A 19,341-nucleotide genomic window follows, 5' to 3' on the forward strand; every position below is an offset into this window, starting at 1 on the left:
TCATATTTCTGACAAAGACCTCATTGGGCAAAAGCTCACTTCCTGATAGTCTTTTTGTTATGCTTATCTGCCCCTTGACTTCTCCACTATATGATGAGTAGCCACTATCCTTTTCATAATACTGTTACATATTATCCTGGATTTTCCATTGTTTGATTTTTTCTGTATGTCTTGTAGTTTTCACAGCATCATCTTCAGAAACCATGGAGTTACTAATGAAAAACCCTGTAAAAAAATGCATCCACTTTGTTATCTGGCATTTACCAAACAATCATGTCTGCTTATAGTTACAATATGTTATTTTTAAAATGTAGATACTGTTTTTTTAAGGTATAACTTTGTTGTCACACACTTCACATCAACACTGAATAGGTGATCCCTTGATGTCTTAAATGTGTCCTGTCAATTGAGTCCTTGTTTTGTTGTGACATAAATTTCTTGTCTCCCCAGTTCTGTTCAGTAGCTCCTCATTAGTTACATGATCTACCCATCTAATCTTCAGCATTCTTCTGTAGCAGCACATTTCAAAAGCTTCTATTCTTTTCTTGTCTAATGTGTTTATTCTCCATGTTTCACTTCCACACATGACTACCTTACAAATATTTTAAAAAAAGACTTCCTGACACATAAATCTGTACTTGATGGTAGCTAATTTCTCTTCTTCAGAAATGCTTTCCTTGTCATTGCCAGTCTACATTTTACATCCTCTCTACTTCAGCAATCATCAGTTATTTTGCTGCCCGTATAACAAAATCCATTCACTGCTTTAAGTATCTCACTTCCTAGTTCACTTATGTGTCAACTGATTAAATTTGACTACATGCTTGTTATGCTTGTTGTGCTTTTGTTGCTGTTTGTCTTATATCCCTTTTTTCAAGACACTGCCCATTCCATTCTGCTGTTCTACCAAGTCCCTAGCTCTCTCTCACAGAATTACAACATCATCAGCAAACCTCAATGTTTTTACTTCTCCTTCTTGAACTTTAGTTTCTACCCAAAATCTTTCTTTGGTTTCCTTGACTGCTTGTTTAATGTACAGATCAGATAACATCAGAGGTACACTACAACACTGACTCACTCCCTTTGTAACCACCGCTTCCCTTTCATGCCCCTTGACAACTGCCATTTGGTTTCTGTACAGGTCATAAATAGCTTTTTCTCCCTGAATTTTACCACTGAAGCCTTCAGAATTTCAAAGAGAGTATTCCAGTCAACACTGGCAAAAGCTTTCCCTAACACTACAAATATTATAAACGTGTGTTTGTCTTCTAAGAGAAGTTACAGGGTCCTACATTTCTCCAGAATCCAAACTGACCTTCCTCAAGGTCAGCTTCTACCAATTTTTCCATTCTTCTGTATAGAATTTGTGTAAGTATTTTGCAACCATGACTTATTAAACTGATACCCCAATAATTTTCAAACCTGTCAGCACTTGCTTTCTTTGGAATTTGAATTATTCCATTCTTCTTGAAGTCTGAGGGTATTTCACCTGTCTCATATGCATTGCACACCAGATGGGAGAGTTTAGTCATTGCTGGCTCTCGCAAGATTATCAGTAGTTCTGACAAAATGTTGTTTGCTCCCAGGGCCTTGTTTCAACTTAGGTCTTTCAGGGCTCTGTCAAACTTCTGACAGTATAATATTTCCCATCTCATCTTCCTCTACATACTATTCCATTTCTATAATACTGTCTTCAAGTTCATCTCCCTTGTACAGCCCCACTATATGCTCTCCCCACCTTTCAGCTTTCCTTTCTTTGCTTAAAACTGGTTTTCCATCTGAGCTTTTGATATTCACGTAGCTGCTTCTCTTTTCTCCAAAGGCCTCTTTAACTTGCCTGTAGGTGGTATCTATCTTTCCCCTAGAGAAATATGTTTCTAACTGCTTACATTTGTCCTCTAGCCATTCCTGATTAGCCATTCTGCACTTATGGCTCAAATGGCTCTGAGCACTATGGGACGTAACATGTGTGGTCATCAGTCCCCTAGAACTTAGAACTACTTAAACCTAACTAACCTAAGGACATCACACACATCCATGCCCGAGGCAGGATTCGAACCTGTGACCGTAGCAGTCGCGCGGTTACTGACTGAGCACCTAGAACCGCTAGACCACCGCGGCCGGCATTCTGCACTTACTATCAATGTAATTTTTTAGATTTTTGTATTCCATTTCACCTGCTTCATTTACTGTATTTTTGTGTTTTCTTCTTTCATCAGTTAAGTCCAATATCTTCAGTGTTGTACAAGGATTTCCACTAGGTCTTGTCCTTACACTTATTTGGTCCCCTGCTGCCTTCACTCTCAAGGCTACCCATCTGTTCTCTACTGTATTCTCATTCCCTTTTCCAGTCAACTGTTGCCTAAAGTTCCTTCTGAAACTATCAGTTTATCCACGTACCAGCTCCTTAATTTTTTATCTTTTTACAATTTCTTCAGTTTTAATCTACAGCCCATAACCAAAAATTGTGGTTTGAGTCCACATCTGCCCCTGAAAATGTCTCACAATTTAAAATCTGGTTCTGAAATGGCTGATTTATCACAACAGAATCAATCTGAAACTTTCTGGTGTCTCAAAGTATACAACCTACTTTCTTGATTCTTAAACGAAGTGTTAGCAATGATTAAATTATGTTCTGCATAAAATTCTACCAGATGGCTTCCTCTTCCATTACTTCCCCCCCCCCCCCCCCCCCCCATATTCAGCTATTATTTTTCCTTCTCTTCCTTTTCCTACTATCAAATTCCAGTCCCCACAATTAAATTTTTGTCTCCTTTAACTCTCTGAATAATTTTTTTTCTCACATCACACATTTCTTCAATCTCTTCATCATCTGAAGAGATTGTTGGCAATGTACTCATACTACTGTGTTTAAGTGGGATTAATGTCTATATTTGTTGCAATAATGTGTTTGCTATGCTGTTCATAGTAGCTTACCCATTTTCTTATTCATTATTAAACTTACGCCTGCATTACCCCTATTTGATTTTGTATTTATAGCCCTGTAATCACCTGACTAGAAGTCCTCTTCCATCTGTCACTGAACTTCACTAATTCCCAAACTATCTAAAAGCAACCTATCCACTTCTTTCTTTAAATTTTCTATCCTGCCTGCCTGACTACAGGATCGAACATCCCACACTCCAATCCATAGATGGCCACTTTTGTTTCTTCTGATAACGACATTTGCCTGAGTAATACCTGCACAGAGATCCAAACGGGGGACTATGTTACCTCCAGAATATTTTACCCAAGAGGACGTCATCATCATTTAACCATACAATAGGGCACCATGCCATCAGTATAACTGGCTGTAGTTTCTGCTTGCTTTCAGCCATTTGCAACACCAGTGCGGCAAGACCATTTTAGTTGATGTTAGGGGTCCAGTTCTGTTACTCATCCATACTGCAACTACTGAAAAGTCTGCTGCCCCTCTTCAGAAACCATCCATTTGTCTGCGGCCTCTTGACAGATAGCTCTTCGTCATGGTTGCACATTCGGTATGGCTATCTGTCTCGCTGAGGCACGCAAGGCACCACACCAACGACAAGATCCAAGTTCATGGGGGTGAATTTGTGATATATGTTTGGGAAAAAAACTCAAATATTTGTAATGAAAATGAAGGGGAGATTGGTTTCAATTTTGTCACTAGAAATTTATTACTTCTTTAGCGTCTCTCATTAGTTATGTGAAAGTGTCACCGCAATGGCCACGCAAACTGGACATGTTGCCAACCTATGAACAATAGGGAAATATTCTGTGACTGCTGCTGGCTTAATTTAAACTTTAGCTCAAACCTCAAACACTATTTTGAACGTCTCACTTCCTAACCAAATTCCCTCGCCATAATGAAATTTAAATTTTGTTCAATTGCCCTGAAAAGATTTTTTATGCGTTATTTACCACAAAATTTCACATGGAAGTGTCCGCAACACAGGTTCAGCTTCTAGTCGATAGCAGAGGTACCCGGTGTTACACACCTCACGACGGAATGCAGAGCACAGATTTATGTGCAGAACGGTTAGTACCTGTAACCACAACAGTACCCGTCTGTCATACACTTTACAGTGATCTGCAGATTGTAGACGTGCTACTTGTAGGAAATGCAGTACAAGTACACAACAAGTATAACCTATCGGCAAATAAAGAGAAGTCTCCATTCGCTATACCCAGTGCGTCACGAGGACAGCCACAGGCTGTTTCACAATGTTATTCACGCCCTTTCACAACGAGCCTTTCAAATGAATGGTAACGGAGTAATCAGACATACCTGGGAGCGTTTATTTTCCTCTGAATGTGTTAAATATACAGTATATATCTACGTCTACGGTCTACGTGTTTACTCTGCTATTCACAGTTAAGTGCCTGGCAGAGGGTTCTTCAAGCTGTCTCTCTTACGATTGGTTCAAATGGCTCTGAGCACTATGGGACTCAACTGCTGAGGTCATTAGTCCCCTAGAACTTAGAACTAGTTAAACCGAACTAACCTAAGGACATCACAAACATCCATGCCCGAGGCAGGATTCGAACCTGCGACCGTAGCGGTCTTGCGGTTCCAGACCGCAGCGCCTTTAACCGCACGGCCACTTCGGCCGGCTGTCTCTCTTACGTTCCACTCTCAAACGGCACGGGGGAAAAACGAACACTTAAATTTTTCTGTGCGAGTCTTGATTTCTCTTATTTTATCGTGTTGATCATTTCTCCTTATGTAGGTGGGTGCCAACAGAATGTTTTCGCAATCGGGGGAGAGAACTGGTGGTCGAAATTTCGTGAGAAGATCCCGCCGCAACGAAAAATGATTGCCATTCCAATTCACGTATCATATCTGTGGCACTATCACCCCTATTTCGCGATAATACAAAACGAGCCGCCCTTCTTGAACTTTTTCAATGCCATCAGTCAGTCCCGTCTGATCGGATCCCATACCGCATAGCAGTACTCAGAACAGGGCGGACAAATGCAGTGTAAGCAGTCTCTGTAGTGGGTCTGTTGCACCTTCTAAGTGTTCTGCCAATGAATCACAGTCTTTGGTTTGCTCTACCCACATCATTATCTATGTGATCGTTCCAATGTAAGTTATTTGTAATTGTAAACCCTAAGTATTTAGTTGAATTTACAGCCGTCAGATTTTTGTAACTTATCGCGTAATTGATACTTAGCGGATTTCTTTCAGTACTCGTGTGAATAACTTCACACTTTTCTTTATTCAGGGTGAATTTCCACTTTTCGCACCGTACAGATATCTTATCTAAATCATTTTGCAATTCGTTTTGGTCATCTGATGACTTTACAAGACGGTAGGTAAATGACAGCGTCATCTGCAAACAATCTAAGAGGCTACTCACATTGTCTCCTACGTCGTTAATATAGATCAGGAACGATACTTCCTTTGGGAACGCCGGATATTACTTCTGTTTTACTCGACGACTTTCCGTCTGTTACTACGAACTGTGACCTTTCTGACTGGAAATGACGAATCCAGCTGCACAACTGAGGTGATATTCCATAGGCACGCACTTTGGTTAGAAGACGTTTGTGAGGAACGGTGTCGAAAGCTTTCTGGAAATATAAAAATATGGAATCAATTTGACATCCCCGGTCGATAGCACGCATTACTTCATGAGAATAAAGAGTTATTTGTGATTCGCAAGAACGATATTTTCTAAGTCTGTGCTGAATATATGTCAATAAATCGTTTTCTTGAAGGTAGTTCCTAATGTTCGAATACAGTAGGCCTATATGTTTCCAAACCATACCGCAAATCGACGTTAGTGATATGGGCCTGTAATTCAGCGGATTACTCCTACTTCCCTTTTTGGGTATTGGTGTGACTTGAGCAATTTTCCAGTCTTTAGGTACAGACCTTTCTGTGAGCGAGCAGTTGTATATCATTGCCAAGTATGGGGCTATTGTATCAGAATACTCTGAGAAGAACCTGACTGGTATACAATCTGGACCGGAGGCCTTTCCTTTATTAAGTGATTTAAGCTGCTTTGCCACACCGAGGATATCTACTTCGTTTCTCATCTTGGCAGTTGTTCTTGATTGGAATTCAGGAATATTTACTTTGTCTTCTTTGGTGAAGGTGTTTTGGAAAACTGTGTTTAATAACTCTGCTTTAGTGGCACTGTCATCAGTGCCTTTACCGTTGTTATCGCTCTGTGAAGGTATTGATTGCGTCTTGCCACTGGTGTGCTTTATGTATGACAAGAATCTCTTTGGGTCTTCTGCCAGATTCCGAGACAAAGTTTCATTGTGGAAATTATTAAAAGCATCTCGCTTTGAAGCACGCGCTATATTTCGAACTTCGTCAAAACTTTGCCAATCTTGGGGATTTTGCGTTATTTTAAATTTGGAATGCTCATTCTGTTGCTTCTGCAACAGCGATCTGACAGGTTTTGTGTACCATGGGGGATCAGTACCATCAATTATTAATTTATGTGGCATATATCTCTCAATTGCCCTCGATACTATCTCTTTGAAATCATTCCACATCTTTTTTACGCTTACGTGATCAGATCGGAAGGAGTGGAGACTGTCTCTTAAAAAGTAGTTAAGAGCATTTTTATCAGCTTTTTTAAATAGACGTACTTTGCGTTTTTTTAATGGTTGTGGGTGTTACGGTGTTCAGCCTAGCAGCAACTGCCTTAATGGTCGCGAATCCCTGTATTCGTCACGATACTTCCAATTTGTCCAGGACTATTTGTTGCTAAGATGTCAAGTATGCTTTCGCAACCATTTAAGCTTTCTGAGAAAGCATTCAGTACAAATTCGGATGACGTTTTATGCCTGCCGCCGGCTTTAAACGTGTAATTTTTCCAGCATATCGAGGGTAGATTGAAGTCGCCACTGGCTATAATTGTATGAGTGGGGTACCTATTTGAAATGAGACTAAAGTTTTCTTTGAACTGTTCAACAACTATATCTTCTGAGTCGCGAGGTCGGTAAAACGATACAATTAATAGTTTAGTCCGATTGTCAAGTATAGCCTCTACCCAAACTATTTCGCAGGAACTATCTAATTCAACTTCACTACAAGGTAAACTACTTCTGACAGCAATAAATACTCCACCAACTGTATTTAATCTATCCTTTCTGAACACTGTTAGGTCGTTTGAAAAACCTGCGGCTGAAGTTATTTCCGGCTTTATCCAGCTTTCCATGCCTATAACTATTTGAGCTTCAGTGCTTTCTATTAGGGCTTGGAGCTCTGGTTCTTTCCCGACACAGCTACAATTTACAACTACAATACCGATCGTTTCTACAACTACCACACTGTGTTTTACCTGCCCGTTTTGGACGGACGCCCTTTCTGTGGTTTCCTGAGATCCTCTAATTTAAAAAACCGCCCAGTCCCTTCCACACAGCCCCCGCTACCTGTGTACCCGCTTCCAGTGTGTAATGGACTCTCCTGACCTATTAAGCGGAACCCGGAAACCCACCACCTGATGATGCGGACACTTGCCACGTCGGACATTTGCCACGATTTTACCTGCTCCGAAGGTTTGGGTCCCTTGTGTCCCCTTCCTCCTCCTCACTCGCCGCCCGACCCGCAGTAAGGGTACTTACTTAGCCTTTCCGCTGCTTTTCTCAACATAGGACCAGAATCTCTATGGATTTTTCGCCCCATTTCTAGCGAGAGTTTCGTTGTGGAAACTATTAAATGCATCTCGCATTGAAAACCGCACCAAATTTCGAGCCACAGTAAAACTTCGCTAATCTGGAAGATTTTGCGCTCGTCTAAATTATACGTGCTTTTTTCGGTGCTCCTGCAGCAGCTTTCTGTCGTGTTTTGTGTACCATGTGGGATCAGTTTCGTCTGATATTAATTTATTTGGTATGAATCTCTCGAGTGCTGTTGATACTATTTCTTTGAACTTAAGCCACATATGGTCTTCACTTACATAGTTTGAAAGGATTGGAGACTGTCTCTTAGAAAGACGTCAACCGAAGTTTTAGTTACTTTTATAAATATATATATATTTCGCGTTTAGTTTTGGTGAATTTCTTTGTTACGGAATTGAGCTTCGCTACGACTGTGTGTTTACTAATTCCTGTACCCGTCATGATGCTCAGGATTCTTTGTGGCTAAGAGGTCAAGTGTGTTTTTGTAACCATTTACAATTTGAATGGCCTCGTGAACTAATTGTTCAAAATAATTTTATAAAAAGCATTTAGAACAATTATGGAAGTTGTTTTCTATCTACAGAAGGGTCTGAAAATGTATTTTTGTCGACATACGGAAGGTAGATTGAAGTCACTGGCAACTATAATTATATGAGTAGGGTACCTAGTTGCGATGAGACTCGAGTTTTCTTTGAAATGTTCGGCAACTGTTTCATCTGAGACCGGGGGTTGGTAAAAGAAGCCAGTTATTAATTTATTCCGGTTGTCGAATACAACCTCTGTCCATACTGAGTCACAGGAACTATCTGCTTCAATGTCGCTTGTGAGCTGGAACACACATTACATTATTTTTCCTTAAGTTATGCTTCTTGTTTCTGATGTAGTGGAGATCATTACAATTACGGCTTTTCCCTCCAAAACCTAGTATGCTTACTCTGTGACCCTGTAAATACCAGAGCTAAACAACGTAGAACAACATCTTACGGTACAAGCATAGCATTCTATATTACTTCATTTCCTTATTTCTAACGTTTTAAAATTGTATGTCGACTTTAGATGACATGTCAATCATAGATGTTCTTATCTCTGTTTATGGACGTACTTTCAGTCATGTTTTGAACGTTGTCCCGCTACACTTTATTAACTAATGCTTCGCCGCAAGGGATATCGGATTTTAGAGTAAATTAATATGGAGTATGTCGTCCTTCTTTTCAAACATTCACATACCCATTTCTTCTTTCCTTATTGTCTTTTGGGCATGCAGTTGTAGCAGTTAAAGTAGGCACAAATGCAGGGATAAAAAAGAAATGGTTGCGTACATTCGCATTCTGTTTACAGCGTTCCTTTCTTGATGCTCCCATGGCGATGGACTGTTTCTATCGCAATCAGTAAGCGTGAAAGGAAGCTATCGTACAGACAGAGGGATCTATATTTATACTTGGCAGAACTAATTACATACTGACATAATCGTCGGAATTGCTTTCGTTTCCCAAAAGATACAAATATTTCGATTTCGGAAAAGAAGCTCTGTATTTGGCCAAGGTGTCGAAGAAGAAGGTCCATTACGTAATGGTTGTATCGAGTAAGATGTGGAGACGGCGGTTTGAAAGCGGACAGAATCAGTACGAGGAAGGGCGTCCCTTACCTGAGGGATCGCTACCTGGCGAAGGGGCAAGTGTGGCAAATGTCCGGCGTGGCAAATGTCCGGCATTCGATGATGCAAGTCAAGGATTCTGCAGCCTACATGGTCACAGAACCGCCTGAGTCTCTGATTCAGAACCTCCACTCGGCTCTGCACCAAAAGACCACAGTTGGTTCTGTAGACGATACTGCAGATGCTGAGCTCTGCCTTAATCTCGCAAGCAAGCCTGACAGTCTTTACCATTTCTGCATCCAGAGAGAATCTCCTCCAATCCAAAGTGACACACGTCATTGGTACCCACATGGGCCAACACCTGCAGTTGGCTGCACCCTCTACTCTTCATGGCATCCGGAAGCACCCGTTCAACATCCGGAATGATTCCCCCCCAGTACACATGGAGTGCATAATGGCTTCCTTCCCCTCCTTGGCAGCCATGTTCCTAAGGGGCCCCATTACGTGCCTAACATCGGAGCTCCCAACCACCAGCAAACCCACCCTCTGTGGATGCACAGACCTTGAGGGTCGAGAAGCTTCCTCTGGAACAGCGTGGACGACTGCATCTGGCTCAGAGACTTCGTCAGTCACAGATAACGCCCGAAACCTGTTCATCAAACGAACTGCGGAGGCCCTACGATCGGCCCATTGGAAGTCTTTCACTGTCTGCCAGACTTTGGAATGATCTCCCACTCGACCACGGGTGAAGGACCAACCTCAGTGCAGGCAGTACACGGGGCAGTCACAGCAGTGGACCGATTGGGGGACACGTGGGTCATGCTCGACATCCTTCGCGTCCAACCCCCCACAGTGATGCCCCTAGGCTGCAGCCTCATGCTGTGTGTTGGAAGCCAACACTGCCTGGAGCTATGAGCGAAGGGTCAAAAACTCGGCTCGCATCTGTACACAGCAATCACAGTGCCTATCCATTTCTGAAGTCGCTCCTGTTTGAAACTCGTAAAAATATGTAATAAATGACTGGTGTACTCGCCTTATTAGCAGCAGGAACTGAGCGGCTCTGTCACTGACGATCTAACAGACACTGAGCTGGTCTAAGGAAAACAAACAAAATCCTGTACAATGCGAGAGTCGATACAAGGGTCGATAGCAACAGTGGTACTCTACACTACACTGTTATTAAAATAAAAGGTTCTTCCTAGTAAGCACTCAAACACACAAGAAATTACAAAGATACACTAGTAACTACGCAGGTAACCGAAAATAAGTCGCTCCTGATTGAAGCTCGTATAAATATGTAATAAACGGATGGTGTACTCGCCTTATTAGCAGCAGGAACTCGAGCGGCTGTGTTACTGATGGTCTAACCGAATACAGAAATTAGTCATTAATATAACTAATGCAAGAAACACACACTGACAAAATTGCTCGGTGGACCGCACCGCTAGCTGGCAAACTGTTTGTCAGTCCTTTCTCTGTGCCTCTGCTGAGAGACAGCGTTCTGGCCTAAATGAAAGACTTATCATCCGATTTTTCGAAAACTATTACGTGAAAAAATTTGATTTTTACGCATCTTACAGTCTGATATCTTTACTCGATAAAGAATTGAATGTATTTATTGTCGTTATTCGTCATAGTTACTGTGCTGCATCAAAGTCAGGTGTAAAAACGCATTACGTAAATTTTGCGTATGGTTGATTTTAGCTCGTACAATGCAGTGAGTGAAATATAGATACAATCACTAAATTTTATTTAAAATTGAAAGCAGAAGAATTTCTTTTTTCGTTCTCGAGTTACCGGATTTTAAATCCGAAGGCCTGTGGCGTGTGACAATCATGTGGTCGTAATAATCAACGTATCTCATAACCAAGGGCCGGAAAAATTCATTTGCGATAAATGTGAAATACAGGGTGATTCAAAAAGAATACCACAACTTTAAAAATGTGTATTTAATGAAAGAAACATAATATAACCTTCTGTTATACATCATTACAAAGAGTATTTAAAAAGGTTTTTTTTCACTCAAAAACAAGTTCAGAGATGTTCAATATGGCCCCCTCCAGACACACGAGCAATATCAACCCGATACCCCAACTCGTTCCACACTCTCTGTAGCATATCAGGCGTAACAGTTTGGATAGCTGCTGTTATTTCTCGTTTCAAATCATCAATGGTGACTGGGAGAGGCGACCAAAACACCATATCCTTAACATACCCCCATAAGAAAAAATCGCAGGGGGTAAGATCAGGGCTTCTTGGAGGCCAGTGATGAAGTGCTCTGTCACGGGCTGCCTGGCGGCCGATCCATCGAATTTCAGACGATAAGGTTTCATAACTAACCTTTTTCGTAGGACTCTCCATACAGTTGATTGTGGAATTTGCAGCTCTGTGCTAGCTCTGCGAGTCGATTTTCCTGGGCTGCGAACAAATGCTTGCTGGATGCGTGCTACATTTTCATCACTCGTTCTCGGCTGTCCAGAACTTTTCCCTTTGCACAAACACCCATTCTCTGTAAACTGTTTATACCAACGTTTAATACACCACCTATCAGGAGGTTTAACACCATACTTCGTTCGAAATGCACGCTGAACAACTGTCGTCGATTCACTTCTGCCGTACTCAATAACACAAAAAGCTTTCTGTTGAGCGGTCGCCATCTTAGCATCAACTGACGCTGACGCCTAGTCAACAGCGCCTCTAGCAAACAAATGTACAACTAAATGAAACTTTATAGCTCCCTTAATTCGCCGACAGATAGTGCTTAGCTCTGCCTTTTGTCGTTGCAGAGTTTTAAATTCCTAAAGTTGTGCTATTCTTTTTGAATCACCCTGTAGATGCCAATTCTGCCTCAAAATGCGAAAACACAAAATAACTCAATGGATGCTGTTTGATGGCGAATTGTATCCAAATCAGCTACTGTATTTGTAAGAGATAATTACAAATAGCTTTATTTTCTGCATACAATATCGAAAACTGGCATTGTACATCATCTGATGAAGCCCAATTTGAAAAGATGATGCGCGTAACCTACCTGCAAAATAAAATGTACGTAGGCTACGATGTATCAATGCGCTCAATGATTGGGTGACATGCCAGTTGTGGACCGTTGAATTCCCTGTTGAAGATACACGTCGCATAATGCAACGGGACCTAGCATTTTATAAGAAAGACACTTGTATTTTTGAAGATAGTAGCTGTTCTCGAAAGAACAGATACCACTGATGACCGCGCAGCTTCTCTAGAATAATAATAATTAATTGAAACCCTCAGCTGCCGACAAGTGTTGCTGATAAACCTCGATGGGGACAGCTGAAAATGTCCCGGTCGGGGCACACATTTTCAGCTGTCCCCATCGAGGTATATCAGCAACACCTGTCGGCAGCTGAGGGTTTCAATTAATTACCACTTGTACGTTTGTTTGTTAGCTAAAGCTCAAAAGATACACTCCTGGAAATTGAAATAAGAACACCGTGAATTCATTGTCCCAGGAAGGGGAAACTTTATTGACACATTCCTGGGGTCAGATACATCACATGATCACACTGACAGAACCACAGGCACATAGACACAGGCAACAGAGCATGCACAATGTCGGCACTAGTACAGTGTATATCCACCTTTCGCAGCAATGCAGGCTGCTATTCTCCCATGGAGACGATCGTAGAGATGCTGGATGTAGTCCTGTGGAACGGCTTGCCATGCCATTTCCACCTGGCGCCTCAGTTGGACCAGCGTTCGTGCTGGACGTGCAGACCGCGTGAGACGACGCTTCATCCAGTCCCAAACATGCTCAATGGGGGACAGATCCGGAGATCTTGCTGGCCAGGGTAGTTGACTTACACCTTCTAGAGCACGTTGGGTGGCACGGGATATATGCGGACGTGCATTGTCCTGTTGGAACAGCAAGTTCCCTTGCCGGTCTAGGAATGGTAGAACGATGGGTTCGATGACGGTTTGGATGTACCGTGCACTATTCAGTGTCCCCTCGACGATCACCAGTGGTGTACCGCCAGTGTAGGAGATCGCTCCCCACACCATGATGCCGGGTGTTGGCCCTGTGTGCCTCGGTCGTATGCAGTCCTGATTGTGGCGCTCACTTGCACGGCGCCAAACACACATACGACCATCATTGGCACCAAGGCAGAAGCGACTCTCATCGCTGAAGACGACACGTCTCCATTCGTCCCTCCATTCACGCCTGTCGCGACACCACTGGAGGCGGGCTGCACGATGTTGGGGCGTGAGCGGAAGACGGCCTAACGGTGTGCGGGACCGTAGCCCAGCTTCATGGAGACGGTTGCGAATGGTCCTCGCCGATACCCCAGGAGCAACAGTGTCCCTAATTTGCTGGGAAGTGGCGGTGCGGTCCCCTACGGCACTGCGTAGGATCCTACGGTCTTGGCGTGCATCCGTGCGTCGCTGCGGTCCGGTCCCAGGTCGACGGGCACGTGCACCTTCCGCCGACCACTGGCGACAACATCGATGTACTGTGGAGACCTCACGCCCCACGTGTTGAGCAATTCGGCGGTACGTCCACCCGGCCTCCCGCATGCCCACTATACGCCCTCGCTCAAAGTCCGTCAACTGCACATACGGTTCACGTCCACGCTGTCGCGGCATGCTACCAGTGTTAAAGACTGGGATGGAGCTCCGTATGCCACGGCAAACTGGCTGACACTGACGGCGGCGGTGCACAAATGCTGCGCAGCTAGCGCCATTCGACGGCCAACACCGCGGTTCCTGGTGTGTCCGCTGTGCCGTGCGTGTGATCATTGCTTGTACAGCCCTCTTGCAGTGTCCGGAGCAAGTATGGTGGGTCTGACACACCGGTGTCAATGTGTTCTTTTTTCCATTTCCAGGAGTGTAGTATAATGCGGACAATTTTAACGTGGCGAATGTTTTGAACCACAGTTGCATCGAATACCGCTAGAGGTTGGGCCTGAACTACGTCGTTAACAATACTCTGCTGACTTAACAAACACTTGTGCGGTAGGCGTCCCCGAATGCTTTGAGTTTCGCGTTGCTTTTTTTTCTTTGCTTATTTTGAAATAAGAGACTAACCTGGTCTATCACCTGTTTCGATTACGACTCGGACACCAGAAGAGATCGGTGATCCCTGTAACAATGTGTCAGTTCTACTGTAGGCTGTTGCCTAGCGAAATGTTTGCTTACCCGTACCGCTCCTTCCCCTGTGGTGGTCAAAATTCTCGTTTGTTTACGCTCGCGGCCATCTGCGACAACAGCCTACAGAGCCCGTCCTCTGCGCTATAGCGATTGGAAAACAAAATATATGACGTTTTTCGATCGCGCCGAAATTCTTCCCATAACTTTGAAATCAAGTTGCTGTACGCCCGGTTCTATTACTACGCTAAGGGCCTTGTCAGTTCTATCTTTAGCGTTGTGAAGCATGTGTCGTAGGTCTACAAATAGCCACGAAAGGTCGAAATTAGTAACCTGCAGATTTTTTTATTTTCAGATTGGGCGGAAAAAAAACAAATAATGTCTGGAAACACCTTATATCGGGGACGCATTCACCTAAGTGGCGGGAAAATGCTGCTACTTTTCAACAGAACAACCATTTTTGAAAGCTTAAATATTGTCGAACGAACAGAACAACAGCCATCTCGGAAAAAAGAGATGTTTAAATGGTTCAATGGTTCAAATGGCTCTGAGCACTATCTGACTTAACATCTGAGGTCATCAGTCCCCTAGAACTTAGAACTACTATACCTAACTAACCTAAGGACATTACACACATCCATGCTCGAGGCAGGATTCGAACCTGCGACTGTAGCAGTCGTGCGGTTCCAGACTGAAGCGCCTAGAACCGCTCGCCCACAGCGGCCGGCAGAGATGTTTGAAGTTTTTGGATAAGCCAACATGTCAAAAAGTTCCCAATCAGCACTTTTTTTAAACAGTCAATCTCAAAGAACTAATAATTTGTTTGTCTTCAGTCATGTAGAGTGACAACCGTTTAAGTTTAATTTCGACAAAAATAGACGAGAATTGTGCAAAAAATTGTTGGGAATTTTGTCATAAATAGATGCTACATTTTCCGGTCCCTACTCCAAGATATCGAATTGATACGAGGTGTGGCTAGAAAAAAACCGGACTAGTACTGGTGAAACAATAAAACGAATGCAATAAGGCTGAAAGTCGCGTGGCCTGTCACGTGACTCTCGCTCCGCCTACTGCTCGAGTTTCATCTGCCTCCTGCACTCAGTCTGCCCGTGGCGTCTGTTTTAAGTAGTTGACGTTTTGTCTGTGCGTCGGAAAATGTTGAGTGTACAGAAAGAACAGCGTGTTAACATCAAATTTTGTTTCAAACTAGTAAAATCCGCAAGTGAAACGTTTGTAATGTTACAACAAGTGTACGGCGATGATTGTTTATCGCGAACACAAGTGTTTGAGTGGTTTAAACGATTTAAAGATGGCCGCGAAGACACCAGTGATGACACTCGCACTGGCAGACCATTGTCAGCAAAAACTGATGCAAATATTGAAAAAATCGGTAAACTTGTTCGACAAGATCGCCGTTTAACAATCAGAGCAGTGTCTGAGTTAACAGGAGTTGACAAGGAAAGTGTTAGGCAGATTCTTCATGAAAGTTTCAACATGAACAAAGTGTGTTCAAAAATGGTTCCACAGTGTCTCACAATTGAACAGAAGGAACGCCGAAGAATGATTTGTTCTGACATCCTGGAAAACATTGAAAGTGATCCCACCTTCTTACAAAATGTTATTACTTGTGATGAATCGTGGTTTTTTACTTACGATCCCGAAACTAAACGCCAATCGATGCATTGGAAAACTCCTGGTTCTCCACGACAAAAAAAAGCACGAATGTCAAAATCGAAATTCAAGGCAATGATGATTGTTTTTCTTTGACATCAAAGGGATTGTGCACATTGATTGGGTACCAGAGGGACAAACAGTGAATCAGCATTACTACATTAGCGTCCTGGCTACCCTACGTGAGCGAGTACGGAGAAAACGGAACGATTTGTGGAGAAAAAAGTCATGGATCCTTCACCAAAACAATGCCCCAGCTCACAGTGCGTTGTCAGTGAAGACGTTTTTGGCAAAACACAACATTCCCATCTTAGATCATCCACCCTACTCACCTGATTTGGCCCCCTGTGACTTTTTTCTTTTCCCTAAAGTCAAGTCACCTTTGAAAGTAACTAGATTTGAGACTGTTGAAGCAGTAAAAGAAAAAGCGACGGAAGTAATGTATGGACTTACCGAAAATGATCTGCAGCATTGCTATGAACAGTGGAAAATTCGTATGGAGCGGTGTAGAGACCGAGGAGGAGAGTACATTGAAGGAGATATCATGAAATTGTAAATAATTGTAAATAAATGTTTTTTCCAGCATCAGTCCGGTTTTTTTCTAGCCGCACCTCGTATATATATGAGAAGGAAAGTTGCTACTCACCATATAGTGGAGATACCGAGCCGCAATAGGCACAATAAAAAGATTCACACATCGGCAGTGTAGTTTCAGCTCTCTGAGACTGCAGATGTGTGTGCAAGTTGCGCTTGCGTGAGTGGGTGTGTATATGTGCGTCTACTGCTAGACAAAGGCCTTAATGGCCGAAAGCTATGATTGTGTGAATTTTTTATTGTGCCTATCGCGGCTCAGCATCTCCGCTATATGATGAGTAGCAACTTTCCTTCTCTCGTATTGTTACATTCTATCCTGGATTTTCCATTGTTTGCATATCGCCAACTATTTTACATTTCATATCAACACCCTTACCACGCACAAAAACACAAACATTATCATCATATATATATGAGTTGCCTAGATGCAAAACTGTCCATGTCCTCCATAACCGGTTTTGAGAAAAAGTGGAAAAATTGTTTTCAGTGGGTAAATACAAACTGCCCTACACTGTATGTTGTATACATAAGTATGGATAGTACAAAACCATTTGGGCTATTGAAAAAAAATCAGGAACTCAATGCATGTAAAATGTAAGCAAAATAAAAATGGACTTGGACAGTTTTGCATCTGACTTTGCAGATGGCCACTTTTGCATGCAACTGAAATGGCCATGGACAGTTTTGAACCTGACTAGTTGTACATGAGGAGAGGATATGGGGTGAACATAAAACTGTGTATTCAGTTTTAATTTCTTTTAATATTTCTGAAGGTACATGGTGTAACGACTGACAAACTGCAATCCACTTAACACATCATATCTGGAACAATGTCTTCATCTTCTCCTGATAGACATTCTGATTCAACTGATGCCCCTGACCCGCTGGAACTTAGTAATGTAATGTACCACGGCAGGGATTCACGTTCCCTCCAGGACTGACCGTAGTGTTTCTCGAGGAGTTTTGAAACATCCTCCAGTTTCTTTTCATTAATAGGAACAACCGTGTTCGTAATGCAGCTCGAGTTTATGTGTCCTAAGTGTTTGCCACATTTGCATACAGACACTGGTAGGTTGATTTCAGAATTATAATTAGGCTCCCCTTGGACTTTTATAGCATTCTGAGAATGTGTATAACTTTCAGAATAAACAGCTGTAACAGATTCACACAAGTACAATGTTTACATGCTTATGGTAGCCATCTTGCATTACAGTCACATGACCCCAGCCTTCAATGCGATTTGTCAAAAGGGACAAGGCAAGTTTTGCACCCAACTTACTGATGGACATGGACAGTTTTGAATCTAGCCACACTTTTCGTGAGCTGTTTTCCATAGGACATGGAGAGCTTTGAGCATAAATAGCATTTCAAGCATGTGTAAAATGTCATGCTCTACAATCCAGAGTTGCCAACTTAATTTTTTTAAAAAGTGGACATGGACAGTTTTGCATCTAAGCGACTCATATATATATGCTCTTCCGCGGCAGGCCTCGTCCCCTGCCTGAAGCGCGGCTCGCTCCTCAGTTTACCAACAGACTGCAGCGTACCTTGAAGCGCAAGCCGCCGACTGGAGGCTGCGCGTAGCGCACTCCCCTGAACGAGTAAATCGTTCGGCCGTCCAGGGAGCGCAGCACGCTGCCTCGCAGCCGCCCCAGCGGCGTCTGCACCTCCGGGAACTCCTCTGACGCTGACATCGACGGCGCCCCGCACTCGCCGGCGGCCGCCAGCCACACGGCGCACGTTACGACTGCTACCAGAGCCGTTACTCTTCCTTTCATGTCTGCAGGGGAGCGGCTGGCGGCACCGGCTTGGCAGCTCTGCCTTTTTATGTAGCACCGGCTGCCGCACTTACGCCAGGTGGCCGCTCCTCGGAAGTGGGCGCGCACATGGCGAAACCTACTCCACACGAAAACATCCTTCCAGCAGCGATATTCTGCCGCGCGAGCCAGTAGCTTTCCGGTAGCTTCTTGCATGCTGCATTCTTGCCTTGCATTCTACATAAATCTACCTACATATTCCGCAAGCGACTATGCAGTGCACGGCTAGTAATTCCCCCTCCTGTCGCAAATGGAACCATGATGTAGCGGAAACATACAAAACTCGTTTTATAACACCGTTATTGCACTACAACATAACGTCACATATAACTGAGCCTTACAAAATCTGTAATACAACTGACCACTTCGAAATCTGGCACAGAACAGCCTGCCTCCGGCTGCTACCGCCGAGGTTTACACAGATTCTAACGATCGGAACACAGCGGTCTGCATTGTTTAAAATATTAATTTTCATGATTTCAGTTAAAAGTTTAACAGTTTTAGCAGATGAGTTACAAAATTTAGGTTAATAAATCATTACAAACACTCTAGAATAACAAGCAGGTCAAAGAGTATAGTTAACGTTCCCAAAACAGAAAATGTGGTTGTACAATAATATATAATTTACAAAACTAAATAACTCTTTAATTACGGAATGGATTTTATTACTAACGTGTTTCCTGGGCCTTTTCATTGAGCTGAACAATAATAACAAATAGGTTTTACTTCACAATTCTTATAAATGTGTGTTTTGCTGTTTGCTTACTTTCATTGTGTACAGCTTCGAATAAAAGCTATATTTCATAAAAATTTCATTGTAAGTTATAATAACTGTGCTCAGAGTACCATAATTTCATCAGTCTAGCCAACTAACAACATTACAAGATGTGCTCACTAAGATTCGCTACATCGCGTATA

At 42.9% G+C, this 19,341-nt stretch overlaps 1 protein-coding gene across 1 annotated transcript in view; it reads right to left on the reverse strand.

Annotated features, from left to right (window-relative positions):
• Positions 1 to 18,399, reverse strand: part of LOC124776866 (esterase E4-like) — a 101,390-nt gene extending 82,991 nt beyond the window's left edge. The window contains exon 1 of the mRNA XM_047252044.1: positions 18,154 to 18,399. Within this exon, the coding sequence (XP_047108000.1) occupies positions 18,154 to 18,384 (231 nt within the window). The 5' untranslated portion in view covers positions 18,385 to 18,399. The remainder of the gene's footprint in view (positions 1 to 18,153) is intronic.
• Between the last annotated feature and the right edge of the window lie 942 nt (positions 18,400 to 19,341).

Source organism: Schistocerca piceifrons, chromosome 2, assembly GCF_021461385.2.
Source record: "Schistocerca piceifrons isolate TAMUIC-IGC-003096 chromosome 2, iqSchPice1.1, whole genome shotgun sequence".
Classification (NCBI taxonomy): Eukaryota; Metazoa; Arthropoda; class Insecta; order Orthoptera; family Acrididae; genus Schistocerca; species Schistocerca piceifrons.